This window comes from Morone saxatilis, unplaced genomic scaffold (assembly GCF_004916995.1).
Source record: "Morone saxatilis isolate NCDOM2014 unplaced genomic scaffold, NCSU_SB_2.0 Contig2, whole genome shotgun sequence".
NCBI classification, from domain to species: Eukaryota; Metazoa; Chordata; class Actinopteri; family Moronidae; genus Morone; species Morone saxatilis.
Genome location: NW_023339762.1, coordinates 25,334,099 through 25,349,017, shown reverse-complemented (window position 1 = coordinate 25,349,017; position 14,919 = coordinate 25,334,099). Strand labels below are relative to the sequence as shown.

Sequence of the window (14,919 nt, the reverse complement as noted above, 5' to 3'; positions counted from 1 at the left end):
GGGGGGGGGGGGGGGGGGGAAATCCACCGGTAGAGGAACACCTTTTATGCTGAGTCAGGATGAGTTTTATTTTTTACCATCCCCAAATTGAGCTGATATATCTGAGGACTGGTATAGCTGCTTTAAAGATATTTTCCGACCTGGAGCCTTTTCCTTCTCAGTAATTAATGGGGGACAACAATTTTTATTTTTTTTTTAAATGTCAAAGTCTATCCTTGAACCAATCAAGAATAGACTTTGACATCAAACAACAGGGTAAACACAGGTGTTACCAATATGGTTCAGTTCCATTCAGGTCAAACAGAGTCAGGGTGCTGCTATTGTGCATGCTGACTCACCTGAAAGGCTCTGCTACACTAAACAGAGCTGTAGAATCACTGGTAACGCCTATGTTTACCCTACTGCTACACTAATTGGCTTTCAAAACTCACAATCAGGCCTTGAAACCTCCACAAAAATAAAAAATAAAATAAATCATAACACCACATTTTACCAGACATCTGTCGGATGAGTCCTCTGGTTAGTGAGCTTACTCATTTCTATTATGAAACTATAGTATGACTGTAGCTGGTGATGAGTGGGGTGAGAGTAATGGACACAGGGTTAGACAGTTGTGTAGGAGGAGATAAGTTCATAATGGAACCAAAATGCCCAGAGATAACCAAGAGGTTCAATACCCGGCTCTGAGGAAGCATGTGTTTCCCCCACTGCTCTATGACTGCAACACTTTGTCTGCCACTTACCACTGTCTAGATATAAAAAATTCATGACAGGTGGACGCTCTCCTGAAAGATGTCTGCTTTAATCATAGTGTGTGTGTGTGTGTGTGTGTGTACCTGTCGTCATGTGAGGATATCCTCTGGCCGCAGACCTCTCTGGAGGGAGTGAAGGAGAGCAGTCTCAGGTCTTCTAGTTGGTTTAGAAAATGTTGCTCTGTGATAAATTGACGACAATTAAATTCATATTACATGACAATCAAATGGAAATAAGAAAAGAAAACACACACATTTGTGAAAAGTTGATTCAAAAGTTTGTATTACCGGGACTCTTGGAATGAAATAATATATAATTCAATAAGTTATTTCCATTTTAAACTGGACCCAGTAACATGTTAAAGACTATCAGGACAGATTTGGGGGTTTTGGCTCTGTGTATAGTTTTAATTGGACACAGTGTGTATAAACAAAGAAAGTACCTGTTGTGAGTCGGTCTCTCTTCTGACGCCACTGAGGGACAAATACGGTGATCTCCCTGTGGCCCCGCCTCCAAAACGTCTCCACAGCCAGCGCTATTCCTCGACAGGAGAAGAACCGATGAAGACCGTGACTGGAGAGACAAAAAGAAGAGGAGGGACACAGTGAGGAGACGCAGCTAAAATCAGCCAGAGGTCCAGGACTGATACAAAGTGGTTCAAATATCTTTGCACTGCACTGAAGGTTTCAAGTGGCATGACCCGACAGAAGAAGTTGAAAAGGAGAAAAAAAGCTGCATATTAAATGGAAACATCTGACTGCAGAGGACTGTGTAAGCTGAGGGCACTAGTATGGTATTAGTCCTCGTATTGGAAGATTCTAGGAGTTAAGTTGTCAGAATTAGTATTATAGTAAAGAGTAAGAGAAATCACAATGCAGTGATGTTCTAGCATTTTGTCCAGCCTGCTCTAATAGCACCTCTGGCCATTAGAGAATCAGAATAAGAAACAAACCAGAATCATTTTAAAGAATATTTCAAATATTAGCAGGACAGCACTGCATGCCAAACTAGTCTATACTGGTTTCCATGGCAATGACAAACCTGGGAATTATTTTAAATGGCCCCCTGTACAAAATAGCACTCACACACACACATATACTACATGTCACACCATCAGCTGACACAGATTGCTGGTGATGACGTGCATGGCCTGTACGTGCACGTCAGACAGCTATAATACAACAAATGCGTAGCTAGGACAGAAAACCACAAAACAACACAAACAACAAACACCAAGAGAGATGAGAAACTCCCTGAGAGCAGGAAGCTGCTGCTGCTGCTGCTAGCCACAGAACCAAAACACCGCTGGCATCCTCAGAAATGACTCATTTTTAAATGTTTTATTTATTTTTATCAGAGCATTTTGGTATTTTATTATTTGATGCTTTCAGGTGTTTGTGCTAAAGGAAATTCTATGCCTCCAAACCCATCATGAGGTCAGGATAAATAGAGCAGACATCGAACCTACTTTTATGCTGGGGGAATCTAGGTGTACACAGGGTTATTTTGAGGGGAAATGTTTGACTCTGTGTCCCAAATCTGAAATAACAGTTGCAGTAGAGGAGTTATGTAATCATTTGGCAGCAGGAAAACATGGCTGCCACTAGGCGATGACGATATACAGTTCCTGCAAACAGCCCGGATGTCTTTAAGTTCAGAACTGGATTAGAAATTAATATTTTAAATATAACTATGTTTCTGTAGCAGCAACAGTGATACAACAACAAAGTCACTATAAAAAAACTCACTGAATCAAATATAAAATGTCAATAAAATAAACCATATTCCCGACAAGTCCTCTGTCATCTGTCCTCTTCTGATGCGACAGCAGCTCAGTTTAAAACAAACATCTGCCAGATTTTAAGATCTGAGGCAAACTAAGATAAAGACAGCTTTTGTTTTAGTTTGTAACAATTCCCAATTGCTTGTGTAAAACATAGTGGATGTTGATTCTCTACATGTTGTTGAACATGTTTATTCATAAAGTAATTTTAGAGTTAACTTCACTTCTTTGTCTCTACCGCGGACTCTCTCTCACCCGTTTAATACCTGGTTTTGCACCCGTCCGTACATGTTTCAGGCGGTCTTAATATCACGATGACGATGAAAATATGATTAATCGGTCAGCCCTAGTTTCCACAATACCCTGTTTTCTAAATGTGATGGAATACAACTCTTGGCTGAGACTAGAAGCGCCTCTAGGTGGTAGGATGAATCAAAAAGGTCAGACTAGTGGTGGAAGAGGATTTAGCACTTTCTTCTGCTTTCTCATAAAAACTATTCTACACTTAATGAATGGAGCTTCTGTTCATTCCCTTTTTTTCCCCTGTCAGTTTTTTATCTCTGCTGGTAACTCCCCTCCACACTTGGTTACTTATCAGCAATCTGGCCTCACGTGAGCTGCAGCACAGCACAGATGCAAGGCACATGCAACACGGGAGGTCTGACACAAAATATTTAGCAGGTGTCCAGAACAGTGACCGAAGGTCCGGCCAAACAAAAAGAAAGAAGTTGCGTGGGACCCCTCGCACGTATAGTGATGCAATAAGCCAACGTTAGTCTGTTAAGCTACAGCTGAATGTGGACGAAGGATCCACAAACAGTACTGACCTCAACGTGAATCCATATTAAAACACTGACAACAATCTCTCATGTTAATGATAACTAAGAAGAAACCAGAGGGTAATATCATTTTCTATTATGAAGTGTCTCAATTTACCTTTTGATGGCTGAAGTACTTAAGTGTTTAAATACTGTGGAACACTCATCTGATGTACTTGCACAGTGTGACACACACACAAGGTAGACCACACAGACGGACAGACGGACACAACATAGAACAAGGTCCTTTTCAGGTAGTGGTGAGAGCCACAATGCAAACTCAAGGGAAGTTCCAGCGGCTGTTAAAAGAGAACGTGACGAATGACACCACAGCAGGAAGAGATTATGCAACCAATAAAAATCACCGTGGAAACGTGGACGTAACCCGATGAGGGAAAACATCTCAGCGCTCATTAGAATACGTTTACATAACCTAAAATACCTCTGAGGTTCAAGCTACATTCAAAGCACCTTCATTATCTTGTCCTGGAAAAGTATGCAGTTAAAACGACCAAAGACTTAATCAAACAATGGACCAGCCTTATGGAGAATAAATCATTAAATTTGTCAAAAAAGAAGCCCATTAAGTATGTATGATTGTTATAAATAAAGAAAATAAATATTACAGACAGAATTGTATAAAAAGTACCTAGAAATATCAGGAAAAGATCAATATTCACAGGAAATAATCTGATAAAACTTTATCAAAATTGCTCATTTTCTACAAACTGCCTGCAGTTATTGTGTTCACTGCTTGTTCTGTACGGCTATTGTTACGCTACAACAGGAAATATCCATAAAATATTCCACTCAGTCAGGGGTTAGTCAGTTTACTGAATAACAGAAAAGGGATCCCTTAAGGAAAAAGGTCGGGAACCACTGGCCTAAGGGTTTCATGTAACAGCACACTGATCCTAAAATCTGCACATCATTATAAACCGATTTTGTTTTTAATAAAAATAAACAACTGGATTCAAAGATCCACGTGTAGCCTATTCATACAGAGTAAAAGAGGGCGGGTACTGTGGTTTTAAAAACACCACTTTGCCGTCTTTGATCTTGCATGACGATGCTGAGTCAGTGGTGATCCGTGCTTTTCTGTTTAGGCACAGTTCTGGTGAGGAGGAAGGGAGGGCGAGAGGGAAAAGGGAGGGAATGAGAGAACGTGAAAGGAAGTGGTTGCAAAAGTGAGAAGTCAAGACAAGGTCATCCAGGACTGTTACGACACATCAGCTGAGAGTGAAGGGAAAAAGGAAACCAAAAACCAATTACACTGCACCATATCCCTTCTCATACGATACGCACAAACGGCAGGAAGGACGGTCCTTCTTTGTTGCACAATTTCTGGATAACACAGAAACTGCAAATACAGATTTTACTAGAAAAGGCCTCCTTCTCAAAAACACCCCCGTATTACACCCCCGCTCATCAATATCATGTTTTTACAACTGCTTTTTCGCACTGCCGGGCGCGCACACACACACACTCATACAAACTGATGAGTAACAACATAACATGGATGTGTAGGACTAGTTTTGGTGCGCCTACACAATAAAGGTTGTAGCTGCCACCTACGCACTGTAACAGATGGTTTGTTTCGTTTGAGAGAACCACTGAGTGTGTGTGTGTCACCAGAACTGATGATGGTGATATTGATGGGAAGGGTGATGGAAAAATGTGGTGCATGCACTACAGGTGTGGCGTCCAGTAATAAACGCTGAGTCGGAAAATGTAGTAATTCGACACCTTTTACCTGGTATTCTGTCTTTATAATGTTGAGGGGAACCGATGAGTGAAACACTGGTAATAGAGTGCAGGTAAACTCCCACTAGTCTTGCCATTGCTATGGTTACAGGCCCCACCCTAGGAGTCATCATGTTTGCATGTTGATACCGATCCAGATATTCAGCAGTAAACTGTTTCCCTGGTATCGATTTTCACAAACAGTTGACAGGTGCTCATCTCCATAAATACACCGGTTCCCATCACCCGGTTGTCCGATCCATCAGAATTGTATGCTTCCAAGTATGTTAATTCCTTCTATCGATAGTGATAGTCGTGCATTGTAAAATAATGACGTCAAACTCGTGTGTCTACGGTGCAGGAAATACTCTTTGTCAAACTGTATAATAAATAATAATAAAACATGTTGTGTTGATGCCAAGAACCTGTCTAGTCCTAACCCTAACCCTTTTCAATGCAGAAAAATGATCAGGAATCAATAAAGGATAGGGCTGATAAGTAGAACTAATAATTGCATTGGTGGTAACAAAATATAAACAGGTTAAGATAATAAGATAAAGGTCGTATAGTCCAAATATGCAAATAAATAAATGAACATTATTACTGTAAATACTGTATGCATGTTAACATCTCACATATCAGGGTCAAATTTTTCTGAATTTTTGTTTCGATTTTATAGAAATGCTCTCAATGGAGGAAGCTGCAGAGTACAAGTGACACCAATATCCTCTGAGCTGAGCTAATATTATGTGCACTGCAGACACGCAAAAATAAACTAAAAAATCCCCTGACTGCGAATGCTCAGTGACACCTGATCAAAAAGAGTGATAAGTGCCCAAGTGCACAGATGAGAGAGAACAGATAAAACTCCAGGGCGACACTTTGCTCTGTATGAGGTGCGCTAAGCCTCTCAAATCATAGAGACATCATTTGCATGTTTGCCTGGTTCTTAGTTGCCATTTCTCAGTGGTGTGCAACTTCCATGACACAACATTATTTCTGATAAATAGTTCCTTTGAACTTTGTAAGAATAATTTGTGTGGATAGTCCTGTCTGGTATGAAAAGTTCATCCTTCTTATAGATCCATGTAAGGCCAGACGGTGCTTCATGCCGTGACAGCTCATATTTGCATGTGTGTGGTGGGTGTGGTGCAGACTCACGCCATAGCCACGTTGCTGCCATCTATGATGATGTGTCTGAGCTCCTGGCGTCCCGGCTCATTGGGCAGCTTCAGAGTGTAGGGGGTCCTCAGCGACTGATGGAAACGAGCCAAACCAGTGACAGGGGGCGGCGGGGGGTCGTTTGCAGGAGGAGTCCTCGCTCCGATCCCATGGAACCCCATGTGGCCGATGGTCTGATAGGGAGAGGCTGCGGGCCGGCTGATAGTCTGAGCTGACTGAGGAGGACAATAATAATAAAAAGATTAGTAAAACAACAAAAAGACGGGATGGTGATTCATGACAGGAATCAGCACAACAGACATCAAAGTCCTCGCCATGAGTGGGCACGTTTATCGCAACAAAACAATGCATATTTCCTTTTGGGAAGTGGAACTTTATGCCTTGATGCCATGGTTAAACTCACTCATTTAAATCTACACATATTTGTATCACGATTTAACTGTCTCACGATAGATCCTTCCATTACTAGTTCATCAGTTGATACTACTATTCCTCTCATCATTCCTCATCATTTTTTGCTTTATTATCATCGGTTTTATCCAGAAGTGATTCTTCTAACATTTAGTCGACAACCACAAATGACTCATTATTAGCAATACGAGCTAAAACTCAGTAATTGTGAAGTAATTCTATGACGGCTGCTTGTCAAACTCCCAGACTTACCCAGGATATCCAAATTTCCAAATTCAGCAAGAAACTAGGAAGTTAACACCCCTAACACTGCAGCAACATGCCTCCAGACATATTTTAAGACATATAGAAATACTCTTTATGCTTTGAATCATATCGTCTGTGATGTCTTTTTGATGATCATTTTGAAAAATTCTTAAAACTACATCTACTACTCCCTCATTGCATATAAATATGCAAATATGTTTCAGTTCAGAGGTTTTACTGCTTGTGATCTCTCCCGCTCTCTTCTGTCCCGTCTCTCTACCTACCCATCCTCCATCAAGGATCTTATTTATTTTATCTTATTTATTCATTTATTCTTTGTCTGTTTTTAACCCGTTACTACTTTTGACGTAGAATTTATATATTTGTATGCGACCAGTCTGAGCTTCTGGATACCTGAATTTCCCCATGTGGATTAATAAATCTCTCTATTTAGACACAAGATGTCTCCTACTTCACTGTAAAGTCCATTCTCAATGTATGTACACTGGAGGCTTCAGGTTTCCACACTACACTTGTGTAAGTTGCACATCGCACCATGACTGGCTTTCAAGCTAGTGTCACAAATGATTTCGTAGTTAAATGTCTTCAGATTTAAGCTGAGCACAGAGAACCTTTCCTCCTTCAGCAGATGAATGTGAAAACAGTCTTCTTGTGGCAAACTTTGCACATGCATCAATCTGCACAGCGGAGGACAAAAGTGAAGTAACAATATGCAAAACACATGTATGAGTGGAGGGCGGGGCTTTAAGGTAATACCTACACTGGGGGTCAAAGCTAATGACGTGGTGGTGGCAGTATGCCACTGAGGCGTGCTGCGCAGCGCTGTCACACTCTCAACTTTCACTGATCCTCCCAAAGTCTGGGTCCCACCTCTCGACAGGTAGTCCCTCTGGGAGACGCTGCCCCCTCCCCGCGCCAAGTAGTCTGTCCTGGATCCTGACTGGGTGTCCAGGTTTGCCACTTTCATCATCCGGGACGTCCTACTATCGGCTGTTTTGGTATTTGTGGGGATGATATCGTCATCATCGTCAATGGTAATAACCTCGTAGTTTCCTGCTCCTCCTTGAGCACTAGAGCTCCTCTTGATAGTGATGGCCTGAAATGAGATTGTTTTTTTTATTTTCTTATTTTGGGAGTAAACCAGCATGCATTACACAATTCTGTTGTCTCATCATTTGAAAATATTACATTTTTATCATACTTATACATATATACCATATATTTGTAAACAGATAGTCTTCATCAATAGGAAAGCGATGTCTTATGATTCTGACGATAATAAATGTATCCATATTGTCGAACCATAGGTGAGGCGCTTCACTGATAAACTTGAGGCCTGCTGCCGAAATGAGCAATGAAATGAGGTGTGAAATGTGATGAGATAACAGAAACAATATTTAAGATCCAGTCAGATGAGTCATAAGATACGAAGCGATTTATTGGAAATTGTTTTTAAATGAAGAAATCATCATGAAGATAAAATGGGGAGAAGCAGACTTGATGTGTCATGGGAGCTGAGATATGAGAGATGTAAATGAGGTGACAGTGTAAACCATACATAGACTTTATCTGGGCAGGTCACCCAGGTATATTAATGGCAGACGTATATGGATAAAAAAAATAAAAACATGGCAACGTACTCCATGTATCACTATCTGAAATGTATCAGAGCAACTCAGTCTACATCTAGACTATATTGCTCTTGATCTTTATTCTTATTTCAAACTTCACACTTAGCCAAGAACTTAAAATTGGAGATTTGCTCTGTCACCTCAAGGTCCGTGGGGCTATATTAAATTGAAATGTCTTATTAAAAAGTAAAAAGTACCTGTTGAGTGCTGGTCTCGCTGCCGCTGCACTGCCTCCGGTGCCCCAGACCGTTACTACTGCCTCCATGCTGGTTGGGCTTAATGTTCTCTTTGGACCGGCCCGGGTCTACGAACGCCCTGCTCAGCTCATGCTCCATCTCTCGAGGGAATCGAGGGATCGTAGAGGAGGAGGAGGACGACGATGATGATGAGGATGGAGTGTCTGGGGAACGCACAGAGTTCAGTCTTTCTTTTACCCCTCCCTTTGACCCCTCTTCACAACGCTTGGTTTCCTCAACGATTTTCTCCAGAACGAGGAAGGTATCCTCGGTCTGTCCCGTGTCCTTGACAACACGCTCCACCACTTCCTGCTGGTAGCCCATGGTTCTGAAGAAATTGAGTTTCAACGAATATTTCAGTAAGAAAAGGCAGAAGGAAGTGAGGCAGTAAGAGAAGTGTTGCAGAGTTAAAGGATAGGTTCGCAATGTTTAAAGCCGTTATCCAATTTCAATGCATTTCCAACGTAAGAGATGGGGGGGGGGCAGTTCCATATTTTGTGCTCTGAATTTCAGCTAAAGTTAATATGAGGTTTTTAGCAACCTGAGATGGACAACTCAAGCAAAAAAGTCCTTTTAGTACAAAATTCCCTCATTTTGTTACTATCCCACTCAGCAAGGAAACACTGCCCAGGAACACACAATGAAAATGTTCCACAAAGACATCAGCATGTGTCTGCTGAAGCTTCAGGTGAACATTAGAATGTATTTTGGACTGTGGATTTTGATCCCCATCTCTTACATTGAAATCACATTAAGAAGGTACATCTTTCACAGCCAGTGTGGACAGGAGGAACAATTACAGAAAAATGTGAACCTATCCTTTAACATAACAAAACACAAACAATAGGTTCATCATTTATCTGAAACCCTGTACAACCTGATACAAATAACTAAAGTTCTACTTGACAAACGACTACTACTTGGCTAGCAATCACTTCCTTAGCTAGTATGACCTTTACCTGAAGAAATTGACCAAGCAACGGAGGTTGGTTTCTGGGCTGACTGTCTCCCCGTCATCAAAGACTCCTTCATTGGAGTCCAACATGATCGGACCGACAACTGTGTTTGCTTTTGCTGAAGAGGAGAGGGACGATGAAGCAGAGGGGGTTTTGGATCTACAGCTGCTACTGGCCCCCCGGCCTTCTCTGTCCTTCTGTCGCTCCCGCTCTCTCGCTCTCTCCGGCGACTCCTCCCTCCGCTCCAGAGAGTACTGTCTCTTTGTGTCCCGAGTCTCGCTATCAGATGAGCGCCGCTTGTGCGAGGGCCGAGTGCCGTTGAGCAGGACGGCCTCTGGACCCAAGCCTATCGCTCCTCCTGCTTTACCGCCTCCGCAGACAGACGCCGCTCCGGTCCCTCGCTCCTCGAAGCTGGTGTCCAGGATGCGGTTGGAGAGCTCCGTCACAGGGGTGCTACTCTGTGAGCGGTCCTGGTCGACCTCTGGCATGCTGGGATGCAGCGTCTGGTTGAGCTGAGCCTGAGAGAGGAAACACAAAGACAGTCACTTTAATAACCACAATTGAGAAAGTACAGTAAAAATTCCCCTGAAATATGAACACTTGTCTCATTCATTATTTATATTGTACTTCCCTGTGTGCACTACATGGTTCTCCTTACCAAAACCAGAGTTTGTGTCACAGATAAAGAGGCATACATTCTCTCTTCTACTTTCTGCACAGCTGCCAAAATGATCTGACTTCAACTCTACTGCTGCTTCATAAGTTGCTCTGAATTAGACGGCTGCTAAATGCATAAAAGTAACAGTGGCAAAGTAACACAAAGAAGCTTTTATAAACTTTTGAATGTTTGCAAGTTTAATCAATTCACACTGAAGGGTTAGAAAGTTGCAAGTTAAAATGAAACCTACTGTCAAAGCAACTGAAAGAAGCACAAGAAAAACGGCACAGTTACATGATAATATCATACATTTCTGTGATGGGCTGATTTAAATAGGGCTTTATGTTAATCCACCCTGTAAACAGCCTATAATTAACATATTCATTGATCAGGTTATAACAAAGAGAGAACAATGTCAGCTTTCAGAAACACATGTCACAAGCTTTGTTTCATTTACGAAATGTAGAGTTCTTTGAGAGGAGTGTTTTTCTGTGGAACAGGAACAAAAACAACCTGCCTTGTTGTGACTAATATAAAAGGTATCCTGCAGCCAAGGACAAACAGGCCTTCACAGCAGTGGCGTAGGCAGACGTTTGGACAGGGCTGGAAAAAAACTGGATTGGCCTAAGCATTACTTTTTGTCTCTGTTTTCTATGAACATCCTGCTATACCAGAAAACAACAAAAGAAAGGTAAACATTTCTTTTTTTTAAATCAACACTTGCTCTATAGCACTCGGTTATGATAAGCTTTCCAAGTAAAAACTGATAGCTGAGATTATGAAGCAGCTCACTTATTTCTGTTAACACACAGTGACAAACAAGTCAGCAATCTTAAAACTCCAGTGACCGCATCATATCCATTATTAATGACCACAGTATTCATTTTACCATGGGTGGGTTGTGGGGGGGTGAATATGGAGGTGATTTCATTGCAATGACAGTAAAGTCAAGTTGCTCAGACAGTGCTGCTCATTGATGACCGGAGAAGCGGTTTAACCTCCCCACACTGTGAAGTGTCATTGGAAGGTTGGCAATGACCCTTATGAGTAAATTTATTCTCGGGATAACATCTTGGGTGCAACTGTCAAGTACACACATGACAGAAGAACAGTTGGGACATTCCCCAATTTTATTTTGTGTTTCAGCTGCTCAGTGAGTTTGGCTTTTGACTCTGACACGCCATACGACACGCCGCTGTCTGCATGAGCAACCCACGTGTCTTCTTGAGATCTGGTGGTCAGCTCTGCGATCTGCCTGTCCAGAATACTGTTCCACATCTGTTGTACGTAGCTGTTGCACTTGATGCTCAATGATTGTCCTACTTTTAACAACACAGTCAGCGTCGCTGGCGTGCTCCGCTGCTGTGAAGCCGTGACATCAACAGCTCCTCTTTCAGCGTTATCTCTGGACAGCCAGTCTTGAGGTTTTCAATCAGACTGTTTTTATAGATAACGTTGAAGGCTGCAGTCCTTTTTGCCACTGGGATCAAATAAAGGAGAGTGAGACTTTGTTTAAACGACGCTCGTCCTTCCTCCATTTCCCGTAACAACTGAAGGACCGTCAGAGCAGAAACCCATGCAGAGAGCCGGGTCCAAATCCAGTGTGTTAAGCACTTTGAGAATCCTCTGTGAAATTCCTTCTGCTGACATGTCAGCTGCTTTGACAAACCCAACAGCCCTCTCTTTTATCACTCCATCTTTTATCTAGTGAACACACACATCAACCACTTATCTTTGCATTCATCAGCCTGCACTACCATACAGTTCAGTATGTATGTCCGGGTTCATAATAGTGCCATTTCAATGGTTCGAGCGGCCGAACCCGGTCTCGACTTCAGGGTCGTATTTTGAAATGAACTCCAAAAAGTTCCCTCGATTTAGAGCCATTCTGTCTCCATGTGTCCTCTGAGTGGAATGTCTTGTTTGGTGTACAGTATATCAATGATCAAATGCCACTTGAACATGCCGAGTTTCTTTCTGTAAACTCCATATTTCTAGCGTCACAATGAATTTATATACTTATAACAGTGCCATGACTCTGTGGCCCACGGCTTTGCTTTGCCCATTTAGATAGCATAGTTGCATGTTTGGAGCAAGCTATTCCTGTCAATATCCAGTCACTAAATCCAGTTCCTGCAAAAGTCCAATCAGTGCGAGCCTTTGGAAAATACCCACAGACCTAACAAAAGACAGCATGTTGTGTAATTGTGCTTCATTCACTAGAATTTATCATGTCATCGTCCGGACAAAAAAAACAGGGATTTTCCTGAGATGAGAGTTTGGGAAATGATCCCAGTACAGGTTGGGTGAGTGGCTCATTCAGGGAAGACAACTGTGATGGTGTGTGTGTGTGTGTGTGTGGCTCTGGAGTAGGAGGTCGCCTGAGTTGCTGTGGGCATGGAGGTGGCTGTCACATCAGCAGCTCCTTCTCCTGCGGTTTTACTTTCATTTAAGCCAAATCCTCACCTGTTCTGTGCAGTTCTTCCTCCTCCAACCAGGGTTTCTTTAAACACTCGCTTGTTAATTCTCTAACTTCAAAGCTGCCAAAATTTTAATTTCACAGCAAAATCTGAATATTTCCAAAAAGCAACTCCAGTGAGGGGACACACACATTTTTATATGCAAAAGTCAACCCCGCCCACACAGATATACTAGACTTTTAATATATTAGTGATATCTCACATTCTACGCAAGTATTAGTGTCAGTTAGTGTATAATCATTTGAAATTGAGAAGCGCTATCGCCATAGTCACGCTCTTCATGCTTGGAGGTGAGAGTGAAGCGAAGGAGTTGAAACTACACCACTAGATGCCACACTGGTCCTTTCAATTCCCTTTCGACAGGGTGGAGATATGTCACTCCAATGCATCTACCTAAGACACGAACTATGTAAAGATGTACTTTCTTTACTACATCCTAATGCCAAACGCCAAAAACCATAAATGCAGCTGGGTCACCAGACTCCAGAGCAGCTTCTTTCCTCAGACTCAGACTCCTCAGTTCATCCTCCACCATCAATAATATTGTGTTTTGTTTTGTGTGTGGCATACAGGGAACACAGCTTGCATTCTGCTGTACAACCTGGTGTAGAATGATAAAGAAATGAGCCTAAAATCTCACAGGCTATTACCCAAAAGGCACACAGTGGTTATACTGTACTGTAATAAATCATTTTTTTTAAAAAGTTGTACACTAACCAGGGAGAATGTGTTTGTGGTAGTGGGGCTATGAGCCAGCCCCAGTAACTCTTCCTTCAGGGCACTGGGCAGCAGGAGAAGCTCCATAGTGTATTTATCATCCCGTTCCTCCACAAAGGACTTGAACGCTCGTTTCACTGCAGGCTCTCTGTCACTTGGTAGACTTCGTTTTTCCTGGATACAAACACACAAATGTAGAATATTATTTATTTTCTTTTAAATAGGATGAAGCCATTTACATTACTGCTGATTCATTTGTATATTCAATTATTAATCATATGGTCAATTTATGTTAGAAAATACTGGAAGATGTCCATTGCAATTTCCCAATGCTCAAGGTGATCAATGGGTTTCATTTGTCCCACCAAAAGTCCACATTTACGGTCATATAAGATGAAGAGAAGCAGCAAATCGGCCATTAATTTACTGTTGATTGACTACATGATTAATCAGTTACCGATCAATCAAGTTTCAGCTCTACTTTGGAATAATTTAAAGTTTTCAGTGTGACTAAGAAAGTTGCTCTCTTAAATACTAGATTTCCAGTTAAAATGTACAGTCCTCTGCCTCTAAAGCTCTCAGGTTCTTTAGGTGCGATGTTCGTTTGTGTGTTACAGACTCAACTACTGTGTAATAAAATCATGTGCCATCTCAGATTATTAGTGCCTCTACCTGGAATAGTGCTACGAATTGCTGAACTCTGCTCTGGGCCATCACTACGGGTTCAGCCCTGCCCAACAACCGCAGGCGGCCAGGCTCAGGCACCAGAACTTCAGCACTTGTGTCCCGTATGAGCCTGTCCAGGAAGAGGCCCCGGGCACCAGCAAAAATACAGTGCATGTCCACTGGATACCACTCCTCTTTCTGCAGTTCAGGGTCGCAGAGTCCTCGAACATACTCCTGCCAGGCAAGGGGAAGAAAACAGTTATAGCATATCTGTGAACAACAGTGTCATTCATTAACTGTTATTACTATCTGTGACGGGAACTGCTTGGTGCAGCTTGACAAACAAACTCTGGGAAATTTGTAAAAAAGGAAGAAAGCAGTAAAAATACCAAAGCACAGCAAAAGGACACACTAGCTACCAAAAATGATCTGGTAAAAACTACAGAAGGCAGGACAGGGCTCTTGTGTGACACATGCTCTAAAATTCAGATATATATTTTGATGTACCATCCTCCCCTCCCCTGGCCGTAGAGCAGCAGAGCTGACACGTGCTGAAACTAAACACTTGTCATTGATTCAGGGAATCTCTTGGCTAAGGGCAATGTTCGGATGAATCAG

At 42.1% G+C, this 14,919-nt stretch overlaps 1 protein-coding gene across 1 annotated transcript in view; it reads right to left on the bottom strand.

Moving 5' to 3' along the window:
* The window catches only part of n4bp1 (nedd4 binding protein 1), a gene marked incomplete at its 5' end in the record, with an annotated part of 19,457 nt that extends 4,922 nt beyond the window's left edge, over positions 1-14,535 (bottom strand). Inside the window, 8 exon segments of the mRNA XM_035664964.1 lie at positions 837-933; positions 1,196-1,326; positions 6,259-6,494; positions 7,718-8,053; positions 8,786-9,152; positions 9,784-10,298; positions 13,636-13,809; positions 14,308-14,535. Coding sequence (XP_035520857.1) covers positions 837-933; positions 1,196-1,326; positions 6,259-6,494; positions 7,718-8,053; positions 8,786-9,152; positions 9,784-10,298; positions 13,636-13,809; positions 14,308-14,535 — 2,084 coding nt within the window.
* Between the last annotated feature and the right edge of the window lie 384 nt (positions 14,536-14,919).